Below are 19,175 nucleotides of genomic sequence, written 5' to 3'. Positions count from 1 at the left end.
TCTGTCGTTACTGAAGTTTTTTGTTTTTAGCGCTCAAGCGAGAGCAGATGTTTTTCAATATCTGGCATCCGAGTGTATATGAGTCACAGGAGGAATGGATTCTCTGTAAACTTAATCACAAAACCTTATTTATTTATTTATTTATATGCGTAAAGAGTTAAAATACTGAAAATTAGATTACTCCTCATTGATGCGGTTTCAACAGTGGCATGCTTTGGTTGGTCTGCCCGCTGCACATTGATTGCTCAGCAGGGAGCTTTTAAACAAGGTTAGTGCAGCAATCTTACATCCCTATATAAAGATAACAAGAGGGGAGTTATTTACATGTAATCCTGATTCCTGACTCTCATCATCAGTTGGGAATCCAGTCTGCTGCCGCCTTTGTGCCGACTGCAGTGAAGAGGAGCCCGTTTGTTCCTTCAGGACGCCACAAGATGGCAGAGTTGCTCCTCAGGTAAGGAGGAGGACGGCAAACGATGGGTGTGTCTGCAAAGGCACCTCCTCGGGGATCTGCAGCCCCTCTACATGATAGATGTTGAGTTTGATGTGCGAATGATTGTTACAGGTTAACCTGTATGTCCTCTATGTAGGAGCGTTTGAATTGTGGGTTTCACTAAAAAGCGTTAACCCCCAGTTATTTAATGCCCCTGCCATTGTATACAACTGCATTTTCATTGTATTAAAGTGCTTTATTCCTGTGCACATTTCCCGCTCTGTTGTGTGCAGGCTTCGTGCTTTATGTCACTCGGATTATAAATCAAACCTATTGTCTGCACCCACGGAGAGCAGGTTGCACTTGATAAGTTGAAGTATTGCTTCATAGTGTAAATTGCCACGTTATAACTTGAAGTCATCTCAAGTTTCACTATATTTAATCAGCTCTTATGCGATTAAAATATGTCATTAAGGCTTCCGTAGGTGGGCTTTGTTAAATCCCAGCGCATAACTAATACTATGGAAAAGAGGGTTTATATGTCATCCCAAATATCCACACATCCAAAATTGAGAACACTGTGTTCTTTGTCCTTGCAGCCAAATAAATGACATATAAGCCTTTAGAGTTTTGCTGTGCACAGTATTTTATCCATCCGCTTCACGGAGCGAATTACGCACATGCGCGCAATAAGTTGAAAACACTTTTTTGTTTTTTAGAAGATGACAAAGGTTTATTGGGTCGCAGTGTAAGCAGTCTTTAAAAGTGACTGAATACAGAGTGGTGCTTGTACATCATGAGTCGTCTGAACATGGAAAAAAATATATACAGGATGGAGTCTGAATGACCACTATAGAGGCTTTAGGAAATTCTTGCTGACGCTCGCCTCCCATGGTTTGTACATTGTGAAGGCTCAACAATGCTCAACATTGAAACATTTGTATTTTCAGCATGACCTCGTGCACTAACAACAACTATTCATGACTTCCACTGTATATACAAGTTTTCCTTATCAGCAAGATCTCACTCTAGCCCATAAGTAACCGAGGATCAGACGGGAATTAACAGTATTATTAATATTATTATTAACGCAATAATTAAAAAAACAAAAAAACAATGCTCACAATTATTTCTACAGCTTTTTTAGGCTATAGTGCAAATGGAGAGAAAACTACTGGTAAAAACAGTATAAGTTTGCATGACACCTTACAAAAATAATACATATACGAAAACATTTCCTTAAGTATTTACAGTGATTTTGCCTCCGCTATTGTCCATTCACTTCTTTTTTGATGTCTTGGCTGCCTTTTTGGGTGTCTTTGCCTTGGGCTTGGCTGCTTTCTTTGCTGGTTTTGCTTTGGGCTTGGCTGCCTTGGGTTTCTTCGCCGGTGCCTTTTTGGCTTTTACTGGCGTCGCCTTCTTCGCGACCTTCTTCACTTTCTTCGCAGCTGCTTTCTTGGGTTTCTCCGGTGTCTTGGCCACCTTCTTGGGCTTGGCCACCTTCTTGGGTTTGGCGGGCTTAGCCGCTTTCTTTGGCTTGGCGGCCGTCACCGCTACCGCCTTGGTGGACTTTTTGGAGTCCTCCGGTTTGGTGAGCCTGAAGGATCCGGACGCGCCGATTCCCTTGGTGTGTCGCAGCGTCCCAGCCGCCACCAGTCTCTTCAAGGCCATTTTAATCTGGACATCGGCGTTGTCGCCCACCTTGTAGTTTTTCCTCACGTACTTCTGGATGGACTGACGGGACGCTCCGCTCCGGCTCGCGTCGTGAACAATAGCCGCTTTAATCATGTCCGAGTACTTGGGATGAGAAGCGAGCTTCTTGGGCTTGGATGCCTTCTTGGCTTTGGCTGGAGCCGTGGATGTCTCCGTCATGATGACTTTTTTGTTCTTCTTTGTTTTGAGTAAGTTAACCAGCAAGTCCTGGAAGGTGTAAGTGTCACCCTGCTCTGTGCACAGGAACGTCGAGAAGAGCGAAATAAACGCGCAGTCAGAAATGAAGCTTTTCCTCTAAGTCCAGGTTATCGGACAATGCGCTACTTTATTTCTGCTTATAAATAATAAAAAATCTCATCCACACAAAGTCACGCTTTAATACCCGGGATCAGTTTAAGTGTCTTATTCCACAGGCGCGTTAGTGAGCCTATGAAGCCTATCTGCGGACGTGATTGAGAACACCAACTGCCAGCAGCTGATCTAGCGGACTCCATGGAACTGGCGCCGTCCCGTTTGTGTTTCTTCATCCTCCAACTCCTGACAAATATAAAAACTCCCGATGAATACTACCGAGCGGAACATCACGGGCTGATAGCAGAGACATTGGGCTTCACGCCGGCACACTCGTTGTCCTCCATCCGCGCCGGCCAACAACTTTTATTCCAGGAAAACCCGCTGGAAGTAACGCGTGCCGTGAACAATTTTGCACAATTCGCATTAAATTGACCCAAACACGCGGAACCTGGGACAAAATCACCCAACGCACATCGAAACTGCATCTATGCTCGTGCTGATGCACGCTGTTCGTGCAATGCAGGAGTCCGTTTTTCCTTTTAATACATGGATACATTTTCACAACTAACACAGTCCGGCCATTGACTTTGAGTGACGTGGTCGAGATTATTTACTGTTAAACCACGTATAAATTAAATGTCACGGTATCCAAGTTGCAGGTGACACTCGGGACGGTAATGTGGGTTTATTCGGATCGTGACACGCTTCGTGGGTTCCCCGTGTTTGCTCATATTGAGGCAGAATTGGTTATAACTGTCACTATGGCAGTCTCCACTCGAGCTTCATTGTCAGGAAAGTTGCCAACACCTTCAAAGATTAGGGATTCTGATAGCGGGTCTTAAAATTGATCACACCGTTTCTGACAGGGGTCACGGATGAGTGGTCGCTGTATGACCAGGTGTGAGTCCAGCTGCACACGGGGGACCGCAGCCGAAACCAAAGTCCTTCAGTATAGGGCGCAGTGATGGCTTTCTTTTGTTCAGGAACTGGCGCATCAGACCACAGTCAATAACAGGTTGGACGTGTGGTTTTGCTCATGATAGTGAGGGTCTGGGGTGCCGATGCAAAGCAGCAAAAAATAGATCCCAGATAATGAACTTTGCAACAATTCTGCTACATTATTTCTCATTTTAATATCAGGTTTACTGTCCCTCCCTGCAACGCCATTTTGATTCCTATATGAAACTCACAGCCACAGGAGTAGTGCTCTCACTCGACTTTTGTGACGTGCTTATCCAAGTTATTGGGGACTAATTTTTGGATGGATACCAGTTTCTGTCCTCCTGCGCATCACACTAAATCTTGCACACATACACACACAAAAACCACGCCGACAACTAGGCAGCTTTTCACAGAGGAGGTCCTCCACTGTAGGCTACTGCAGGATTCTGCCCATTTTGGAGTACCCACTAAAGTACCCACTATTATAAAATTACATTTAGCTAGATTGCAATAATATCTCGCGTGCCTGTTTCTATATAAATATATATGAATGACATATAAATTATTTCTCTCCCTTGTTTATCCACCTGTGTGTTTATAGTGAGTTTAAGGACTGAGTGGGTTTTGTTTTGGGGGGCTTCTGGCGTGTGTGTTTCTCTGTTAACCACAGTCTGGGTGAGTTAGTGGGTTAGTGAGTGAGGAGGGATTGAATGGGTGAAAACGATCAGAGAGGGGAGGGGGCGTAGAGTGAATGTGTGTGTGTGTGTGTGTGTGTGTGTGTGTGTGTGTGTGTGTGTGTGTGTGTGTGTGTGTGTGTGTGTGTGTGTTTTTCCCCCCCTTTCATGTGGTACACATGGAGCTTAAGAGGGACGGAAAAGATGAAAGGATGAGTTATGAATGGATGAGTGTGTGTGTGTGTGTGTGTGTGTGTGTGTAGGAGGGTCCATATGAAATAGTATTTATACTCATATAGCACAAGTGCACGGGTGGCGTTGGTGGTGTAGGTAGGTGAAGGAGTGAATAATTGAGCTCAGGCGAGCTGGAGGGAACAAAAATATGAATGTGGTGTAAGTGAATGGAGGAGAATAATTGGGCTGTGCGTTGCGCGTGTACGCGTTTGACTGTATAAATACTCACTGTTGGTTTTATGATAATATGGACAACATCTCTATTGTTTGTGGCTCCTTTTCGGGGTCAGGAGTAACAAGAACAGCGTTCGCGTTTCGGCTTGTTTGATTGGAGTGGAGGGCTGACTCCGGGGCCGTTGTTTTTGTCACCGGTTGCTCGCAGTGACGCGTCATTGTTTTTGGCCGCTTGTGCCCCGTTTAGGAAGCGGTGCTGAAAAACAGCAGCCAAACACGGAGTTGTAGTCCAGTTAGACCACTCCCTGCGTTCACCGGCAGAGGGATGTCCTTCACACAGGCTGGACCTCCCGAGCCCCGCTCAGCGCGCAGCATCGAAGTAATTATCGGGGTAATGATATGTAACTTGACGAACGTGGCACTTTTATTAGGACCGTCGCGGAGGCGTTTCTGTTTCACAGGCGACTCATAATTAACAATTATCCGCTGATTGTCTGAATCCCTGCCACAATTATAGCCTGCTGTGGCCCCTTCCCCCCACCCCTCCCCTCAAGCATTAGAGTCTCAGTGGTGTGGGACAAGTGATTAAGTCGATTAATCAATTAGTTGCTCGAAAGGAAATAATTTTTGATTGATTGGTATTTTATGCAAACATGGGTTGGTTCCCCGGTATCTGCTTCTTTTTGTGTTTCACATTACAATAAACTAAACAAAAGAAGCTGTTGAGGTGGCTTTGGACTCTGTCGCTTAATTACTTCTCAGTTTTGTAATAGTTGCAGCCTTATGTAGGCGGCGCTGAGATGGTAGAGCGGGTTGTACACTAATCAGAAGGTTGGTGGTTTGATTCCTGGATCCTCTACATCACAGTATTATTGGCAAGATGCTTCAATGTATTTATTAGAGTGTGAGTATGTGTACATTAGGTTAAAAAAGAGAGATATGTTAGTGTTTAGAGTGTTCAAATAGAGTAAAGAGAAAAAAAACAGTCCATACATGCTGCCTGTGACCTTAAAAGATCCTGATGCCACTTTGGTGTTGACTGTGCATTTATGGGTCATGTGTGTCTGAGATTCGCCTTACATAATGTTTGACCCAGTGCTGGTGTAGTTGTCTAAAGTTGGAGAGAGTGGAGTCGGAGTTATGTTACATATGTATTTACAGAAGACAGCTACACCATCGCGTCACGTGTGTTAGCGTTCCCACTCTAAATTTATCTGATGCCAGTTTGTAATTTTAGCTGAAGTAAACAATCTCAAGTCTCGTCCTGTCGCTGGTCCAAAGCATTCTGGGTAACATCAGCCACCATTTTGCTTCTGAAGGCCTCATTGTGCTGCCTATCAGAGAAGTTGATCGGATGTCAGAGGGTCCAGAACTGCCCAGCAGACAATTACACTGTGTTACGTTTAAAAGAGCACTGCTTTAAATTCAGTATTTGTAAAACTGGTTTTATTACGGTCTCGTAAATACACCACACAAACAATTTCCCTCATTGTTTGAGCAGCATTGAGCATTGTTTGAGTAATTTGTCATATTTTACCTCATGTATATCTAGTGAGATTATCCTATGTGGAAGAGTTTCCAGTCAGTTACAGTAAAAGGACTGTTTTAAACTAAAATGTGTGACGGGAACATCTCTCTATGAATACATTTTGGAAGCGAGAGGGATGTAAAAGGCTCCAAATTTGTTTAGCTGCCAACAGTTAGTCTCAGAATCCATATCTACAACTATGATAATAAAACGGATGACTACACCACCTCTTAAACGGGAAGGTGGGAATCGCCAGACATCCCATGATACAAAATATCACAACACTCATCATATGATACGGCAGTTTTTAACATTTTGCAATAATTAGAAACGAGTATTGCAACAATTATAAAAATAATATTGCAAATTATGTCCGCAAAGTTAAACTCTGTCAGTATATGTCTTATCCAATAAAATCAATTTCTCTCAATTCAGTTATCACTTATTAAAATTGGCCGTAAATGTTGCCATAAGACTGAGTCAGTCTATTAGTCTTTGCATGAATGCGGTCAAGTTGGAAATGACATGCAATCGGTTTCTGATAATACAGCAGTTAACTGTGTTAAATCGTCAAAATCACACATCTGTTGTTGTCCACACAGACTGAAATTTACATTTAACTGTTCCATTTGTGCTCAGCGGTCTTCCTGTACCACAGGAATATAACCAGTTGGTTGCCTCTAAAACTCTGGTTACAATTTCTTAACAAGAATGATTGGAATGAAGAGGCTAGGACCTCAAGATGGTGCGCTTATGAGCTTGATTTTTTTTTTTACTTAATAAGGTAGATGCAAGTTATGAAAACTGGGCAGGACAGGGCTTAACAGTATACTGTATGTTTTATGATAAGGGAACTGGGTTTGGGATGAACTCTTGTTTGGTTGTTTATACTCAGTAAACGTGGATAAAGTGACCAAGCTATTATGTGGCATTTTGAGTCTGGCTCCCTATTAAAAAAATGTATATTTTTGGTAAATTCTAAATAATGATAATTTTTTTTAAAAAAGGAACATAACCAGAATATGCCAGAATCAGCTGGCAGCCTGTCCCCTCTAGTTGTGCTCATTGACGGGGACTCATTCAGACTAATGCCAACATGTCGGCAATTTGTCTGCATTTATAAATTAGACAAATTATTTATTATTTGCAAACCTTTGACAGTCTCTCTCTGAGTGATTGCAGTCAGTCCAAGTCAGACTAGTGCAGAAAGCTCCCCTCCCATCGGGCAGTATGAGCTGACTTGGTTGTATTTTAATATATTTAATAAAATATTGATATTTGGTGTCCTTGTATCGATATAGTACTGACAAACAAAATTTCAAAAGTTTTGTGAATATTTTTTCCCCATTCCTGCTAAACACTGAACAAAAACCAGAGCTGTTACCTGTCAAGATCATCTTTTCCACACAGTATGTCAATTGATGGTCTGTACCATGATCTGCATGTGAGCTAGTGTAACATTGCTTCCAGAATAACCTAAATATTAAACACAGATCCTTGTACACTGTATAATTTATCCATGCTAGAAAAGGGCAAATCGAGGCTGATACGAAATGAAGCGTGTTAATCTTTTAACACTTGCACCTTCCAATAAATCCACTTTACTTAAAATCTGCTGTTTTGCATTGCTTTATGATAGACTTGAATGCAGGCCAGCCATTTAACCAGCAGCACCCAGCAGCACATTTTTGTTCTTCTGCAGGCTTTGTGCTTCAGCTTCTTTAAAAGTTCACCAGTTAAATCTTTCAAACTGCCAAGTCTGGGCTTTAGTCTGGCTGGTTTTATTTGAAAGAACCATTTGTGCCATGTTTCAGCACATAGTGGCAATATGGCAAGTCTCCAGAAGTAATCGGACACTTGGCTGACAAATGTGCGTTTGGTTCGCTGTGTGTCATTTCTGTGTTGGTTCACGCTGCTGTGGATCACAACTGCTGTACTGATTATCAGATCCTCTGTGGATCTATAAAATGTAAGCCCCTGGTAAGCCTTAGAAGCAAAAAAAACTGAGCGTAAATCACAAACATCCACAAAGAAATGAGAAGAGTTCATATGAAGCTGTTCTGTCAAACATGGTGGTGCTTCTTTCCTGGGTTGGGTTAATAAAGCTGACAATAGAAGTGGCCCAGTGGCATCTGCCTGCGATTTCACAGCTGATGGAAGCAACAAGATGAATTCTTAGATTAATCTAAACTCCCCCACTCACAGCCAAAGCAACCAAAGAGGTTTTTAGGATGAAATTGTGAAATATTTAGTCATTTTTGCTTAATCTGGTTACATCAGGAAGTCTATCCGGAGCAAAAATCTGCCAAATCAAACATGCAGATCGACCTTCTGTGGAGCAGCCGAAAGTAGTTTGTTTTTGCTCACTTAAGGGAAATGGACTTATAGAGTTCTTTTCTACTCTACCTGAGCTCTTTATGCATGCACCCATTCACACACACTGTTTTCCACACCTAAGTGCTTTCTATCCAGCATTCACACTCTGATGAACACATCGGAGAGCAGATCAGGGTTCAGTATCTTGCCCAAGGATACTTTTGGCATTCAGGCTGGAGGAGCCAGGGATACACCCACAAATCTCCAATCAATATATGACCACCTCTAGCGTGTGTCAGCTTGGTGCATGCATAAGATGATTCTGTTTATGCTGTTTATGATGTGTCTCACTACTTTAGAAACCTTTGGCACTGTCTGTATGACAACTTGTCTGTCCTTCAGTTTGTGCTGAGAGTCAAATCTCTCAGGTTGATTTGAATTGTGATGCAGTAGAGGGCCCGAAGAGTGACAAAAATGTGCAACTGCCCAAATTGTTACTGTCTGGACTGTATATCATCATTTTATCCCTGTTCAGGCTCAAAATGCCAGTTATGGATCTGAGGTGGACATTGTTTAGTTCAACTGTCATTTACGCTGTCACAGCTTTCTGTGAGATTAGACCTTTACCACGGTGACGCTAGGCCTTGCTGAGAAAGTGAGAACAGCTTTTTGACACTGCAGTGGTTTTAATATTGTTGTCTTCAGGCCAGCTGGGTGTGTGTGCTCTCCGTCGAAGTCTAAGTGTGTGTTCTGGTTTTGACAGCTGTGTCATCGCTTCGATGTCGGAGCAGGTGTCAACGGCCAAGTGCTGCGCTGACTGCTGCGCATCCGAATCAACAGAGGCCGTCAGTTCGCATCGCACCAAGAGGTTCTTTGTGAGCGTCTCTTCAAAAACGCCCTCTGTCATTTTGGTATGTAGAGTAGTTAACTATTTCCACAATGTCAGCTGTCAAACCACCTCTCGTATAACAGGCTGCTCACTGGACACAGTGTGTCAGAGCACCTGCGAGCTGTCAGTCACACCAGCAGAAGCTTTGGTGAGGGATTGTCAGCTGACAGTTGAAAGATTGTTTTGGGGTTTTTTAACTGAAGTGCTGAGTCATGATGTCAAGCAGCCATCTGGAGTTCTTTCAGTAAACTAAAGTTATCGTATTAAGGTGAGATGGCACAGGCAAAATCCTGTCCCATGCTACCTGAAAGAAATAGTTCCAATAATAAGTTTAAGTCTTTATCTGCAGTGAATGGGTCGTTTGGGCACTTTGCAAATTTGCAGTTGTATCAACAGTTCAGGCTGGTGGTGCTGTAATGGTGTGGGGGATATTTTCGTGCCCCTTACAACAAGCTGAGCATCATTTAAACATCACAGCACCTTGTTCAAACTACACCATGAAGAATTAAAGCAGTTCTATAGGTACAATCAGGTACTAGCAAGGTGTACTTAATAAAGTGGCCCACGAGTGTACACAGACTTTGTCAAATATACAAATGCAGCATTGGCAACTTGCATTTAAAAATCTAATTTCTGGCTGTGAATGTTTTACAGTCGGGTTTGTTTTTATGTCACCCAGAGCTCGACTAACAGAACTTTTTTCCCCTTAAAAATGGCAAAAATGTGCTTTTTCTGGCTTTTCCCATTTGTGGAAATCTGAAACAAGAATTTTGAGCAGTTGCTAATTTGCAACAAAACATTCAAAGAACTTACAATATAACAGGAAATGATTCTTAACTGGGGAAGAGCCAAAGTGATAACTGTTATTAAAAATGTAATTCGTCTGCAGTGTCTCTCTCTCTCTTTCTCAGTAGCAATAAAACTAAACCAGAGCAGCATTTAGTTTGTAATCAAATACTTATAGTGATATTTTGGTTATATGCTGTCACATCTGATTGACACTGGCACTCGTAAAGAATGCTGAATTTAGCTCTAATCCTGACTTTAGCCTTTGCCCCTTTAATACACTGGGACTTACAGTAGGTAGAGAACATGAGCAAAACAAGCTGCAGCAGCAGTCAGACACTAACTCTGAGCTGTGTAATGTGTGCCAGCTTCATTTTAATTGAACCTTTCTTTGGTTCGTCTGGGGTTGTTTTTGTTTTTGCGTTTTGGTCTTTCCCCCATTAGTTTCATGGTTTTATTTCAACATCTCCTATAAAAACTAAAATTTGATTGATTGTTTTTCGCTTTTCCCGTGCTACCAAAATATTTTGCAAACTGTTTTTCAAAAAATCTGGGAGAATACTTTTGCACATAGTGCAGTTCTGGTGTCTTGCGGTGCTGAGTTTTACCAACAGAGGGCAGCAGCATTTTAAACACAGGTTAGAAATTGTGTTATTTGGCATCTATCAACATAATCACTGACTTGAGGGGAATTCAAATTACAAAAACCGTGTCAGAAATTTCTGCTTGTGTCAGATGATGATGATGAAAGTAAATGGTTGAAAAAGAAAAAATAAATGCAGGCAGTAGAGACACTTGGGTTGTTTTGTTCATTTGCAGTTCTGCCCAGATGTTTTGTTTTATACCACCAATAATAATCAGTATTTAGTCTGATCACTGGTGGTTACGGTTACGGAGGATACGGCTTTGTGGGGCATCTTTATGACCCCCCTCTTCTTCTTGTTCGCTGAAGACGGCTCTTTATGACTGATGGTCAGAGCGGTGCAGCACATTGAATAGAAATATTTACATCTGTAGGGCCTAAAACTTTAATCGCTGTACTTCATGTGTAAAACACATGAAAGCACGTGGAGGACAAGCTTGGATTCAGATGATGCAACTGCAGCCTTAAACAGCAGAGGTCTCTCCATGACTCCCAATCCTATCAATGAGAAGATCCTCGGAAAATCTGATTTTTACACCACATTTGTAGCACTGAAAACAAAATTTGGGTCTAATCTGCACTTCATGTTTTCGTGTGTGTGTGTGGGAGAGAGAGAAAGAGAATATTGTGAAGCTTAGAGTTGGCAGAGATCATAGAATATATAATACAGTCCTCTTTTTAGTAATTTTCCCCTCTGCTTTTCCTTCCCCCCTCCTCATTTCCCTCCAATTTCTGCCTCCTTCCTCTGACTCTCTCCTTCCTCTTCCCCTCCTCTTCTGTTTTATGTCCCCAAGAAATCTTCTAAGTAGAGCAGTTTGGATTAAAACTGTGTCATTCAATGACCTGATTCATTTTTCTGCCATTTTTCTTTATTTTTTTTATCATGTGGGTGATTCCCTCTATTGCACAATACCTGCTGCTTGATATTCAGTGGCTTGAGTGTGAAGCCCCTCATCTATTTTAATCCTTGTGATTAGCGGAGGCTAACGGGTTATTAGAAAACCCCCTCCTGGAACAAGCCGTGTCCTTAATTTACAGAAGATTAGATTAGAAAACAATAGAGCAACACTTAAATGCTGAGATCAAGCACATTGGCAGCATGCTGAGCGTTCATTATATTGTGCAGACTGGATTATATTTGCACTCCAAAACAACTTTCAGACCAGCCACTCTCCCTGAGTTTGTCTCTTTTCTCTCAGTGAATTCACAAACTTTCTCTTCCCCCTGGTTGTTTTCCAGCAATGTTTCCCAGCGCGCACCAGACAGCGCTCCAGCTGAGCGTCCACACAGAAACATCCTCAGGTGTCGATGTGTCTCCTTCCCACTACTCCCCTTTCAACAAACCAGACAAATAAGATTTCACGAGGTAATTTCTTGTTATTGCTTTCTGCAGCGCGGTTTATACTCTTCATAGACGGGGCCAGGAATCGATGAGTCTGGCTGAGATGTTTTACTTTACTGATTATGAGGTACAGCGAGGTAAACAAAGGCTCAAGAGGTATAGTGTATCATCTTGAAGCAGTATGCAATATCGGGGCATTCACGGGGCTTTTGATTGACTGGAGTGTTTAAGCGTTTTGTGTGAAATGGTATACTAGGCATGACACATGACACATCATAACAAACATCTCCACAAAGGGAACAAAACAAAAGGCAAAACGGATTTTTCTGCCTCTTTTGTTTAACGGACGTCTTTCAAACACTGAGATGGCAAGTTGTTTGTTTTGGGGGGTTTAAGCGTTATTTTGTGAAATAGTGGCTCCTTAGAGTAATGAAACAAATACAAAAACATCATGACTGCGTGTACTCCAGCTTTTAACACAGTGTGTTTACAGGGTGAAGTGTAACTTTCAAACTGGTTGTAGATTCCTTACATATGAAGTTAAATTTAAACCTAAGGATCTGATCTCCAATAACTTCGTCTTCAGTTATGAAAACTCTAGATTTAGCCAATCAAACCTTGCTCGGTTGTGTTGTAAAAGAATTTACTCCACAGCAGACATGTGACAGCTGCCTCTTCCCAGATGCTGTGTTATTAAAGCCAAGTGCTTTAAAAAATATATATAAAATCTGTGTAGAACCTCACATTGCTGCAACAATCAAAACTGCATCGTTAACAGAGCCTTATTTTCAGTCCAGACTGAGCAGCAGGTCTGAATATCAATTAGATTTAATAAAGATTGGAACAAAAGAATTAACAAAAGTCTTTTAAAGATTGTTTAAGATAAACAATGATTTTTTCCCCCACCCTGTTTAAAATGAATCCATAGTTTGGAGTCTCTGCTTTGTAAACAGACGTATCCAACTCTCGTGCTAATAATGCTAGTGCAGGCTGTGTACAATTAAGCACACTGAATTCAGACCTTTTAAGGCATTCATTTATAGCTTCATCTTACCGCACTTTCAGTGAAGGACAGCTATTCTCACAAACACCTGCCTTATGGACCTGCAGGTCGTTAAGCTGGTGAGGAAGAGTGTAGACTGGTGGTCTAATTAACGTGCATTTCTGCACTCCCTGAACGGCCTTGTTATTCTCTCCCCATTCTCACGCAGAGGCTACACCAGTGTTTTGTCTGCAGCTCTCAGGGCTTGTTAAAGAGGAGCAGGTCTGCCTGGGCTCATCCTGCCGTCTGCATCCATCCACCAGAGGTGAAGGGTTTAGTCGGGCTCGTTCAGTTGGCGATGCTTCAGGCAGCCGAAGACTGGACTTTCTTTGGGTCGACTAATGTCACTTGGTTTCGGTTTAATGGCAACAATGATGCTTGTTTGACCTTTGGTGGGGCCGTGAGCTTTGTTGGCATGTTATTTACACCGCTGAAAATGCTGTTTACTTGCATCAAGTGCCATTTTGTTCCATAGAGGGCATTTGACTTGACGTAGTGTGGCTCAATAGAGCGGTATGTGTTTAATTTTGGATTTCTATGCTAAGAAATCTCATGAAGACTACATTAAATTCATCTTTTGTGTTCAGTTTTCCAAAGTCTGGGCGTTTCTCTTAGGAGGGTTCTCTGCTTTTTTTCTTACCGCACCGGATATGTATTTTTTTACTTGTCTATCATTGTTTGATGGAAGTCCTTTGAGGTTACCAAGGCAACAGTTGAATCCAGGTTCACTTTGGCAGCTTTTTCAATCTGTCTCGCTCATTGCAGTTTGCAGATCCTCCAGCAGTGACCTCGTAATTAGCTCGGTCGTATTCAGGCTCACAACTACCGAGTATTGGAGACAAATTAATTCTTAACATTGATTAGTAGTCGAACAAAGAACGTCATGGCGTGACTTCAGTCTTTCCACGCAGGGAGGAAAAAAATGGAATCCTGTCATCTCCAAAGACTTGGAGGGTAATTATTAAGGTTTTGTTCAAACAGGAGTGTCAGACTGGCATAATGGGAGGTGACAAAGGGAAGGTCTGGGAGCTATGCCATATTCACTGTGGCCCAGGCCAAAACCATTAGAATAAATACGGCAGTTACTTATGGCTTTGTATAGCTCGCAGGCTCCATCTGACCCAATAAAGCACAAGACAATACTGTCCTTGTAATGAGGTATATATATTTTTTATTTATTCCTTTCTCACATTGAAGAGAACTTATAAACCACTTTGCATCTATATGAAGAGAAAGGTCCAAACATGTGGTGCAATCACTGCAATCGTTTCAGCAAGCAGAGGGACTGTGAGTTACACAGAAGACATTAAACATCGCCGCCTCACCCATTATCTGTTAGCTGAAGCGGTCCCTGAGTCACAGCCTTGACACTGTGCTCCACTGGAGAGGGTTTAAAAAAATAAAATAAAACTAAGATTTACATTACACTGCCATTATCACCATTGTCCTGAGGAGGAGGGGTCACTGTGGATTTGTGCAGGAAGAAAACACCTTTTAAACAATCTCAAGAAAGGACTGACGCCCACCTGAGCGCTAACAACTTCAGCTATTTTTATGTTCTCCTCCCCGCAACCAGTCTCTTTATTACCTGTCAGGTGTTGTAGATTGAACCATTGTTCTGATATTACTTAATGAACAGTTATGGGTTCTGGGTCGGTGTTATTGTTGTTGTGGTATTCGTCTGAGCTCAGTGGACGATCAGTGAGCCAGCCAAGCTGTCTGATTCAATTTCATGTTTGTGTGCGTTGGAGGTGGGAGTCCGTTTGATCATTAGAGCAGTCCTTACAACGAGCTAATGTGTCAGAGATTATAATTAGAACGTAAAGGGCTGCAGAACAGCTAAGGTTTGATCAGTGGTATCAGTAGTTCTTTTTCCTTGTGATCCTTTATGCAACACATCTCGTGTGTGGCTGAAATTGACAGACACAACATGGATAGTATTTTACCATATGTCTGTGTATTAGTAGCTTTTGTCTTGTTTACACTGTGTGGTTTTGTGTATGTATGAATGTAACAGACCAGACATGTGTCTGTGTGTGTGCATGTGTGTGGGTGGGGGTGTCTGTAGCAGTAGTAAGCGCAAAGCCGCAGTGGAACCCATCCTCTCCTCCTTCCCCGAGACGCCTTACTTGTAGTGAGGAGAGGAGCCGCAGCCCCTGGCCACTCCTTCCCCTCCTGCAATTGGAAGCGAGAGGCCGCCTCCCTCCTCTGCCTCATTGGTATGCAGGCGGTGCAGTGTGTGTGTGTGTGTGTGTGTGAGAGAGAGAGAGAGAGAGGAGAGGGATGAGAGAGAGAGGGAGAGCAGGAGAGAGAGGTAGCAGTCAGTGCAATGGGATAGAGGAGAGCAAGAAGGAGGAGGAGAGTGAATGAGAGCTGCTGGATCTGCCTTGCCTTGCGTGCCTGCCTGTCGTCTGCTGAAGCTGGGTTTACCACCGCGCCACGCTGTACTGACACGGAGCAGAGTCACAGTCCATTTGCACCACCCGACGAGCACTCAGCACCCCCGTTTATCACCCCGGCGACGCCACTAGCAAGAAAACCCAGGGACCATTAACAGGAAAAGGGGGGGGGGAAACACGGCAGTAACGAAACGGCCTGACGCTACTATTTAGGCACCAGCGGCTACCTAACCGTATCTCCCCCCTCCACCTTCTCCCATCTTTTCCAACCAGACCACCACTCCTCTCTCTCGCTCCTCCCTATGCCCTTGTCCTCGGCGGCTCCTCTCACCTCCCTGGCCAGTATATGGATAGAAGCTCCCTGTTTCAGCTCATACAAGAGCAGGTAAGCAAGGAAGCAGCGGCAGAGGTTTCTATGGTTACAGGATCCCGGCCACCTCGCCATCTACCCAGGGACTGAGACATGGAGGCTGTGCTGAGAACTGATGTTGGGATTGATAGCAGGGACTGTGCGTGCACGGGCACAAATGAAAGCATCTCGGAGCGATGTTGGCCACAAGAATGTGAGGTCAGATCTTGAGCCACAGCAGGAGGCAGACCATCGTGTCACGGTCTATAGAAGGAATTCTGAAGGAGATGTGTGTGCTGATGGATGGATACTGAATATACTGAATGCATGGATGCTTGGATAGACAGATCGCTGTGTTCTCTAAATGAAGGATGGTTTTTAGTCTTTTGGTCAACTGTAAATGCTGCAGCAATCCTTCTGCATGTCTATGGTTGTGTTTGTTTTTCCTGCAGTTTAGGTTGAGTTGCTGCACTTGCCACACACCCGATATTAACACCCGAGGGTTTTGAGTTTGCAGGATTATTTAACATTTTATTTCTGAGACAGTGAGACAGTTTCCCTGAAGCCCTGGTTTTATATAAATATATATGTCATTTTTTTCCCCTTTAAGGCCAAATAACAGTGTCTGTTTTTAAACTTTTCCATCTTTCTTTTTTTTTTGTCCCCAGCCATGTTGGAGGTTCTTGCCAAGTTGAAACACAGGGTTTGTGACTATATTTAGGCTAGTGAAAAATGTGCCTCTTGACATCTGTCTTCAAGCCAAGCTGCCATATTTACTCTTCAGTCATATTTATCTTTGGTCTGCCATCTCCAAATTTACCAAAACCAAAATGGTTTAAACCAAAAAAATCGTGTGCACGCTTGGGTTGGGCTGCTTGAAGGCAGACGTTCAACTGGATTTTGATGTCTGTTTTTTAACTAGCATGTCTTCTGTTTTTAATGAGAACCCGGCCCACTGGGGGCGTTCACTGATTGTCAGGGTGTATGGACAGTCATTATGTCCAAGAAGGAAGAAATTGATTGTGTGCTGCAGAGTCTAGGCGGGTCACGAGTGGCTCATCTGCAACATATTGACTCAAGGGACTGCAAACATGTTCACATTAAAGTGCTTACACAGTAAACTGCCTCGCAGACACACACATCTAGACTTTGTACTTAGGATGCGTGTGCGTTTGTGATTGCGTTTTTTATGAATGCGTGTGGTTTTTAAAGTAATTGGAAAAAGCCCGTGTGGGTTATTTGAAAAGATGCAGTGTGGTGGCACCGGTGAGTCATGCGCTGTATACGCGATTTAAGATTAAATACATTAGTGATTTAGCCACAGTTCATATTCCTTCACAGATACTTTGCAGTGTGAGGCTGACTAATCTCTGTCAATATCCATTTTCAGTGTAACAGGTCTTTAGCCGGGGGACAAAGCCAATATTTCCACACTGTAAATTACTAGTTGTTTTATTGATTTGGGGGTTTTTTGTTTTTTGTTTTTGCTTGGACCAGTATTTGCATACAGTCAGTTTGCAAGGCCACAGCTGAGCAGTTCTGTTAAGCTCAAGTCTAGACCAAAATCATTCACACTGGCTGACGACAGGCTTTCTCCACCTTTGGGACTCCATGCGGCGGCCTTTGATTTGGAAAAGGTCTCTCTAATTAAACTAAAATGAGGTGAAATCTGCCAACAGCATTTGGACGGAGAGCAGGAAAGCTTGGTTTTTTTTGTTTTTTTACAAAGCCTTCTGCCTGCCTAAACATCGAGCACTTTCCTCCCTCATCTTTATCCAGGAAAATGTTTTGCTGAACATGCCTCATGTTGATGCAGCTCTGCCCTCCAGATTTCTCTTGTCACATTCACTGGAGGCTTTCCACAACAACAGCAATATCCTGCCAGCTTCTAAGCAAATCTACAAGTGCACCTGGAGATCAAGTGCTTCTCTCAAGGGTATTTTAACTGTAGTCGGATGTAAAGGGAGATGATCATGCAGTCACTGTCGCCTCTTAGTTTTTCCGCTGTCTAGCATGCCGAATCTGCCGTCTTTTACTTTTAAAGAAAAATAGATTTGGATATAATTTGAATGCTATTTCCCTTCGTTTTAGAGTGATGCATTTATCAGACAATCAAGTCAACGGGCAAATAAAAGGTATATGTTGGAGGGATAGGTCCAAACCAGGAATGTTGTAATTATGCATCATTCATTTCACTGCTGCTGGAAAACTGAGGCAAACTTGGCCTGATAGATCCTCAGATCGAGCATCTTTTAGTTGTTGTAGAGTTTAAGCATTTGGGAGTTTCAGTGAAGTCTTCCGAAACCACTATAGGTGGAGACTTGACGTCTTATGCATATGTGAGGACTGCAGGTCTGAAGAGAGGGGTTGTTGCGGGTCTGTCAGACTGAACCACGTGAAAATGCTGCAGGGGGAGAAGAAGGCGAGCGAAACCGTAGAAACATGAGTTTATTAGTCTTTGTCTGCAGGAGGTTGTAGTGCTGAGCGTGGGCTATTTTTGGCCTATGCAGCCTCACACATAAACGCATGCTTACGGTGGCCTTTCTATTCTAGTGTCCCTGATAAGGTAACTTGATGGTTGGCAGCATTCAGCCGCGAAAGCATTCCGGTCTAATCGTATTTAGATCTCACCCATAAGGCCTTGGGGTTCTGAATGCTTTTCTGACACATTTCTGTCCACCACTCTTTTTTTCTTCTTCTTTGTATTCAGCTGTATTTGAAATTGAAATTCCCTGTGTTTGCATTGTCTTAACATGAGAAAGTGGAGTCCGATGACCGTTTGGGCGCGATTTAGATCTTAGGCCTGTGACGTCGCAGCACTAGAGCGGTAAAGTTTAACAACACGCTGATATTAATAGCACAGCAGAACAAGCATTGTGATAATTACGGAGTCGGTGGCCCAGTTGTTGGTGAACACCAGTGCATCCCGAGGGCAGCAGAGACAATTCAGAGGGTTTTGTTGTTTTTTTAATCTGATGTCATGCAAATACGCTTTGCCCTGTAAATGCCACAGCAGCGTTCAAGCTTGGTGCTCTTGTTCACAGACACCAAAGTGGACTGTCTTTTTTTTGGCTCCGTGCCACAGGGTTAGCATTGTGTCACTGAGTGTGTACCAGGGAGCCACGCCAGCAGTGCTGCTACGTTCCTGTTAGTTAGGCGTTACTGAAACCACTATCCTTCCAATGACTAAATGCTATTTATCAAGCAACCATTCATTTAGTACTTGTAGCTACTGTGCATAGCCTGTATGTAAAAGATGGACACGTCCATAAAGACACTGGTTACTTAAGTCACATTATGAAACTACAAATATGACTAGTGTGGGGCTAATTAGACTTAGAAACTAATTTGTTCAAATCTGCTCGATAGAGACTTGTAAATCCACTCTTGAAAGTGTTTTTCTTTATCCTGCTTTTT

General features: G+C 42.9%; 2 protein-coding genes across 5 annotated transcripts in view; one reads left to right on the top strand and one right to left on the bottom strand.

The window, feature by feature from the left end:
* Positions 1 to 69: 69 nt before the first annotated feature.
* rhbdl1 (rhomboid, veinlet-like 1 (Drosophila)) overlaps positions 70 to 19,175 on the top strand; it is a 70,686-nt gene continuing 51,580 nt past the window's right edge. Inside the window, exons 1-2 of one of the 4 annotated variants that reach the window (XM_085465950.1) lie at positions 70 to 454; positions 9,072 to 9,219. In XM_085465950.1, the coding sequence (XP_085322076.1) occupies positions 435 to 454; positions 9,072 to 9,219 (168 nt within the window). In that variant the 5' untranslated portion in view covers positions 70 to 434. Of the gene's footprint in view, positions 455 to 9,071; positions 9,220 to 11,875; positions 11,993 to 15,305; positions 15,795 to 19,175 lie in introns of those variants that run through there. The other 3 variants (XM_085465953.1, XM_085465954.1, XM_085465951.1) reach the window with 3 other exon arrangements.
* h1-0 (H1.0 linker histone) lies at positions 1,159 to 2,570 on the bottom strand. The gene has a single exon (XM_085465957.1). The coding sequence runs from the start codon at positions 2,303 to 2,305 to the stop codon at positions 1,712 to 1,714; it is 594 nt and encodes a 197-aa protein (XP_085322083.1). The 5' UTR covers positions 2,306 to 2,570; the 3' UTR covers positions 1,159 to 1,711.

This window comes from Copadichromis virginalis, linkage group LG8 (assembly GCF_057382275.1).
Source record: "Copadichromis virginalis isolate Kocher_CV1m ecotype Utaka linkage group LG8, C_Virginalis_male_GT1.1, whole genome shotgun sequence".
NCBI lineage: Eukaryota > Metazoa > Chordata > Actinopteri > Cichliformes > Cichlidae > Copadichromis > Copadichromis virginalis.
Note: the sequence above shows the minus strand (reverse complement) of the source record. Positions and strands in the feature narration are given on the sequence as shown.